The sequence below is a fragment of the Triticum dicoccoides genome, chromosome 7A, assembly GCF_002162155.2.
Source record: "Triticum dicoccoides isolate Atlit2015 ecotype Zavitan chromosome 7A, WEW_v2.0, whole genome shotgun sequence".
NCBI classification, from domain to species: domain Eukaryota; kingdom Viridiplantae; phylum Streptophyta; class Magnoliopsida; order Poales; family Poaceae; genus Triticum; species Triticum dicoccoides.
The window spans coordinates 569,125,747-569,132,795 of NC_041392.1; the positions used below are offsets into that span (position 1 = coordinate 569,125,747).

Below are 7,049 nucleotides of genomic sequence, written 5' to 3' on the forward strand. Positions count from 1 at the left end.
TGATCACACAAGTGCACGTACGCATATGCTTGGCATATCCTCTAAATTCCAAGAAAAATAGTTATTGTTTTGTCCTTCATTACACATTGTTTGACACTTTAGATGGAATGCTAAAATGAGGCTGACTTCGAAATAATAAAACCATAACCGGGCAGGAGAGGCTTTCAAAATTGCAAGCATTGAAAAGGGGAAGACTCTAAAAAATATGCACGAAACAAGCAAATGTAGTATAAGAACTATGAGAACATATGTTTGCTTGATCCCATCGACTGAGCTAAGATTCCAATTGCACACAGTGGCACTGAAACTATACAAACAAACGACCCCAAAAGCATCAACAACAACATCAATAGTGACCCGACGCATGGCCAAAAAACCAAGTAGGGTTCATGGGTCTTGCGGTGGTGGCGGGGGGCAGGGGGGGAGGACTTCAAGCAATGCCTCCAAGGAGAGGAACACCACGCAAGGTCGTTGGCGTCTACAGCAATGACCAAACCCAAGCAAAACTTATGGTGGTGCTGCAACCATCAACCCACAACTCAACCTTGCTACCGGCAACCATCACACTTCGACCAATAACACGGCAAGATCATTGGGAAGTGTAGGTAAACATGGGGAGGCCGACCCAAATTGGGACTACACTGGATCTCCAAGAAGGATAACAACACACGAAGGCATAACAATGGCCACTGCCATGCAAAGCTTTCAATCAACCTCCATCCCCAAATTGAAGCCAGTCGCCACGCCACGAGGATGCAGAGAAGAAGCATATGTGGCCGACGTCTCACACCAACAAAGAACTGGTGCCAATCCTCCAAGTGCTACATGATATTTTCTACAGTGTCTTGTGCTACACGATGCTACTGTCCATTTTCAATCAAATGGTAAAGTTACCCGGGACTTAGCAGATTGAATCCGCGTCCCCGCGTGACACATATGACAGATCCTACGAGGTACACCGTCCCACCGGATCTGTCTTGCTCCATCTTTCTTGAATTTCTAGATCCGGAGCAATACTAAGAGAAATGCTAGCTTTTTTTTCTTCAGAAAAGAGAAATGTTAGCTTGATGTATCAAATGACAGAAATGTTAAGAATTAAGATGAGAGAATGCCCCTTCTATTGTACACAAAAGAAGAAAAGAGAGGGGAAATACTTTATTCCTTAAGCTGGAAATGCAGGGGAGAATGGTATCTAGCCATAGGGCCTCTTTTCTGCATGCGCATGCCTCAAGTCGAGAGACCGGCAAGCCAGGCCAAGCAGCGAGGCAATGATGGCCGCAGAGCCCGAACCGTGCTAACCGTTGTGCCGAGCGCTGCCCGGCCACGGCCACGCCACAGCAACATACCCCCCGGGCATACACCCGCGCCCGCGTCCGTCCGGCGCTCAAAACCACGGCCGGCCGCCCCGCACGCACGCAACGGCGCTCAAAACCATACGCGTTACGGGGCTACGTGGTGGTCGTACGGCCCGTGCGCGCGGGCGGGGTAGGGTAGGGCAGGGCAGGCACGGCGCCGCGCGGTTCCCCACGTCTTTCACGGATTCGGCAACCGTCCCCGTCCACCGGCGCCACCCACCACCGTCCTCGCCACCCCGAAATGCACACGCACACTCGGCACCACCTCCGTCCCACCTCCTTTACTAAACCAAACCAGCAGCTCGAGAAGCAGCAGCAGCAGCTAGCCGATCTCCCCTCCTTCTCGCCATTTCTTCTCCAACGCTCGCTGAGTCGGTCGACCTAGCTAGCCAGCTCGCCCGCTCGCGGTGGCGCGCGCGATTGCGGGGTCGGAGGAGGTGGATCGACCGGCGGAGATGGGGCGGGGGAAGATCGAGATAAAGCGGATCGAGAACGCCACCAACAGGCAGGTGACCTACTCCAAGCGCCGGTCGGGGATCATGAAGAAGGCGCGGGAGCTCACCGTGCTCTGCGACGCCCAGGTCGCCATCATCATGTTCTCCTCCACCGGCAAGTACCACGAGTTCTGCAGCACCGGCACCGAGTACGAACTACGAGCTCACTTCATCCACATCACTAGCTAGCTGCCTGCCAAATTACCTCTCTGATATAAGCCAGCTTGGCCTTGTTCTTCTCCATGTATGTACGTACTTGCAGCATCAAGGGGATTTTTGACCGCTACCAGCAGGCCATCGGGACCAGCCTGTGGATCGAGCAGTATGAGGTTGCTGCTTCTCTTTCTTGCCTCAATCCATCTTTTTCTTTAGCTGCAACACTTTCTCCTTTCCCTTTTAATTTCTACTAGTAGATAGCTACTCACTCGCTGTTTTCTTGTGATTTGACATGAGATCTAATCGAGTCCAAGCTCCATCTTCCGGTGCTTCACTGCTCTTTCGCTTTGGCTGATTTGCTTTGGTTTGGTTTGATTTCATCGCAGAATATGCAGCGCACGCTGAACCATCTCAAGGACATCAACCGGAACCTGCGCACCGAGATCAGGTCAATCACTTTCCTCTTTCCTTCTTTACTTCTTTCATGGGGATTCTCCAGCTCCGGCAATTTAGATTGATTTGATTTCGAGATCGACTTGAATTGACATACTGTTTGCTCCTGTATCCATCCCAGGCAAAGGATGGGTGAAGATCTGGACGCGCTGGAGTTCGAGGAGCTGCGCGACCTTGAGCAAAATGTCGATGCCGCTCTCAAGGAGGTTCGCCAGAGGAAGGCATGCACGTACAAACCCTAGCTACCAGATTTACTGATTTAGGCTTCGATTCCTGGCTGGATCTGTCTGTTTTTGCTCGCTCATCTGCCGTCCAATCCGTGCATATTTCATGCTGAGTAGCTAGCCCCTTTTGGTCGTAGATCTACACGAGTTCTCTATCTCTAGGATATAGAATTAACAATTGACATCATTTTTCTGAGTTCCAAAGAACTGGTTGGGTTTTCCTTGTTTAATTTCATCTCATGCATTGCTTCCTTTAACAACATAACATCTTAATTAACCTTGTTTTCTTTTGTCTGTTGTTTTCGTTTTTGATTTTGCAGTATCATGTGATCACCACGCAGACTGAAACCTACAAGAAGAAGGTGAGACCTTTTCTAAACAATCATTATAATCTGTTCTCTATAAATTGAAGTAGTTTTCTCGTAGCTCGAAAATTTCAGGCGTACGTTGCCCAATTTGGTGTACATGACTGTTCTGGTGCACACATATCTCCACAAAACTAGATCTTTCCCCAATTCGTTTACCTTGCCTTGTGTCAGCTGCCACTTGTTACAGTTTCTTTATTTAGCTAGTTCTCCATGCCACTGTTCGAACACCATGTGTTCACCAGATCTCTGTATTGTACAATCATTCGGCCACACATTAATTTTGCTTGAGAAAGTCCGTCTAGCTAGATATGTATGACCACTATTGCACTTCATGAGCTGCATCATATGCATGGCGTTACAAATGAATCACATATTAACCACTCTCATAACCTAGATAGCTAGCTAGCTTAGAGCCCCAAACATACATCCATCTCCCAGCCCTTATATGGTTGAACATTCAACCTAGCTAGTGACCGATGGAAGCAAAGATCTGACAGACACCTCCACGCCCCAAACAAACACGTTGCATGCCAATGTACACGGTGCACTGCCATGCGTGTCTGCACTTTACACACTCAACCCCCTCACTTCGACAACTCTAGAATCTAGACTCTACAATTCTAGATCCAAATCTTGGCGTAGCTAATTAGCTATAGAGCCTTTGGAAAAATCTCGGTGTAGAGTATGCATGTCATGTGCTTACATGCATGCACACACACGTAGACGAACAGCAATAGATGCAGTGATCTGTCTCCTTTTGACAGAAACACATAAGCTGGAATTGAGAAAGAGCGAAGGACAATAATCTTTGGGCTATATCTCTCATGCACTACACGTATCTCCTGCTAAGCCTATGCTAGATGATCGATCAGTAGCTGGCTGCCTAGAGATGCATGGGGTGCATGAGCGTGCATGGCTGCTTTGTTCGGTCCCCCGGCTATCTGGGGGTAGCATGTCAAACACGGATTTTTATGGGATTGCACAGCGCCATGATACCCCTTGTAGATGAGGACCGGCGACGAGGCTTTATGGTTTGCGGAACTATAGAAACGAAACCTCTTGGCTTTTTCGATCTGAATGAATGGCAGAGAACTTTCGCCTTTCTTTTGTTTTACGTACTGACATATATATGATCCGGTCTTCAGCTTTGCGTAGTCCTGGGTATAATGCTTTATACCAGTCGTCAATGTGAAGCTAAGATTGGTTTCAAGATATGTTCATGTTCTAGGTCCGTGTGGCATTAATATAGGCGCTCAGGGAAAGAATAGTGTGTCTTTTTCTTTTCGAAAAGGAGGTTAAACCCCCGGGCTCTAGATTGAGCGATGCACAAAGCATTCTTATTGCGAGGTTTTTAAATCTGTTATAAAGATGATATGACAAGGAAACAGCCGCATCCAACAAATAAAGGCACATATGTTTTACTGATCCCATGACTAGACTCGCATTCAAACCGGTTGAACAAAGCCCGCAACCATCTCCATATGGTTGCCCCAGTGTTCAGAAGCTCCCGTACTTCTGCTATTGAAGTAAGGACCACATACAGATCTAGTCAGTAGCCCTGCGGATAATTGGCAAACAAAAATTGGAACTCTGACAATGTTAAACTTATCTCAACTACATGAGTTTCTTCTATAGCCATTGTGATTATATGGCTGGATGCTTTTGTAGTTGCGTTGGATGAACAATTGCTTAGACATATGAGATCTACAATGTTAGTCTAAACGATAAAACAGTTGGTCCTCGCACTAGATGACACTAATCTTACATGATGGGTACTCCCTCGTTTTTATTTACTTTGCATATTAGCTTTATCTTGGGTCAAACTTTCTAAACTTTGATCAAGTTTATACAAAAAAAATTAACATAAAAAAACCAAGTCAATACCATTAGAATCACCATTTTCCAACATATTTTCATACGATAAATATTTTTTATTGTGAAAGTTTAGATTGTTTTCGATAAACTTGGTCAAACTTATAACACATTTGACTTAGGTCAAAGCTAATATGCAAAGTAAATAAAAATGGAGGGGTATTTGATGAGTGCATATATATTCCTTTTCTTCAATCATCCATGTAAAAGCATCTTGTAAAGTACATGCACGTAAAACAAAACAATCTAATTAAATTAAATACATATTGTCCCATCAAATATACATGCATGTACTTGGTTAGTACTACCTTCGTTAGGTGATATAAATACGCACAATGTTTTAGTCAAGTTAAGTTTCTGCAACTTTCACTCTGACTAAGCTATAAAATGTTAATCATGTAAAATGAAATCATTAAAATGTGTCTACAACAATATTCATGTAAAGATGGCAGCCAAAATTTAAAGGTCATTCCTATGTACAGAATGATGTATACTTAATTGTGAAGCGAGTATAATGTATTCCGTATTTGAGAAAGATGGTTTCTCTTGCCTTTTTTTTTTGTCAACATTTTTTCTTGTGCACCAGTTCTAGATCGGATTCCACTACCATCAATAAACAAAAAGGGAAATCCAGCCTATATGTTCTAGTCACCGCCTACTCCTAAAGTCATAGTAAAGACCAACACTTAAGTTAATATGAGATAAACTGACTACCATAGCTTAAATATAAGTTTAACTTCTGGAAGTTCATGTAAATTGAGCATGATTGATGTTCAAGGAGTATATTCACAACAATCTGCAGCAGGGAACTAGTAACTAAACAAACAAGCTAGCCACACTTGGTAGTTAAAACCGGCGGCCTCCAATGAAAATAGATGACGACCTAGAATGGGTGTGCTCAAACTTTAACTTCGAGGATGAATATATAGAATTATGAATCATATTGACCAACTGGAAATACCATCACTAGAAATTTCATGGAATTTTAATTAACATGTTGATAGAAATGTAACAGTAATACTTGCACTTTGACACCACATGCAAGATCCAAAACATCATGTATTATTGAGCAGAGGGAATGGATATATGTGAAGATATATAAATTAAGGTGTTATTTCATCGTGAAACGACTCATAATTTTATGTACATGCAAGATTCCACAAGGTGAATTTTAATACTATTGCATTACTTCACACCATGCATGCACAGATGTGAAAATATTCAAAACATTTTTTTTTGTGTTCTCAAGAAAGAAGGGATAAACTACAACCTTATTTCCCATCCTTCTGATTTTTATGTTGCCTTCTGTTTGTTCTTTGTTTGTGGAATTTCATGTGCGTTTTGGTCTTGATGTGTACGTAGAGTATGTATGAGTAGATAATACACCTCTAAATTTTCCCTTTTTCTACAAAGTCCTTTTTTGGCTAAGTATGGATTAAACCCAAAAAAACCTTGTACAAGTCATGAATGTATCTGAAAGTTTTTTGTTGAGTGATGATTGTATTTGAACTTTCTTTTCTAGGTTCAATTGTATATCAACTTATTTTCTTTTTCCAGGAAATTGTATCTAGACCTAACAATTAAGTGTAACTAGGTTTGGTGGGAAGTAGAGGTACAAATCTTACCCGTTGGGCTGGAGTCCTCGCGGAATCTGCTCATTTTTCTTTTTTGTAGGTTACACTGCCGGTGATTCTTACAGTTTTCCTTTTTGTAGCTTTTATTTTGCATGATTTGTCTTGTACTTCCTCTGTTTCTAAATATAAGTCTTTTTAGATATTTCAATACTAACTACATACGGATGTACATAGACATATTTTAGAGTGTAGATTCATTCATTTTGCTTCGTATATAGTCCGGTCCATATTCAAATATCTAAAAAGACTTATATTTAGGGACAGAGTTTTTCTGTACTCTGATTAATAATTACTACTCCCTCTGTAAACTAATATAAGAGCGTTTAGATCACTACTTTAGTGATCTAAACACTCTTATATTAGTTTACGGAGGAAGTAATATATATGGTTGTGTGCATCACGATGATGCAAAGGCTGGAGGTTGAACCTCCTTTTTGAAGAAAAAATTGCGTGACATAAAGATTATTGTAATTGAAGTTACCTACTTATCAAA

At 42.6% G+C, this 7,049-nt stretch overlaps 1 protein-coding gene across 1 annotated transcript in view; it reads left to right on the forward strand.

Annotated features, from left to right (window-relative positions):
• Positions 1-1,580: 1,580 nt before the first annotated feature.
• Positions 1,581-7,049, forward strand: part of LOC119330562 (MADS-box transcription factor 16-like) — a 6,937-nt gene continuing 1,468 nt past the window's right edge. The window contains exons 1-5 of the mRNA XM_037603675.1: positions 1,581-1,998; positions 2,112-2,178; positions 2,392-2,453; positions 2,580-2,679; positions 3,003-3,044. Of these exons, the coding sequence (XP_037459572.1) occupies positions 1,811-1,998; positions 2,112-2,178; positions 2,392-2,453; positions 2,580-2,679; positions 3,003-3,044 (459 nt within the window). The 5' untranslated portion in view covers positions 1,581-1,810. The remainder of the gene's footprint in view (positions 1,999-2,111; positions 2,179-2,391; positions 2,454-2,579; positions 2,680-3,002; positions 3,045-7,049) is intronic.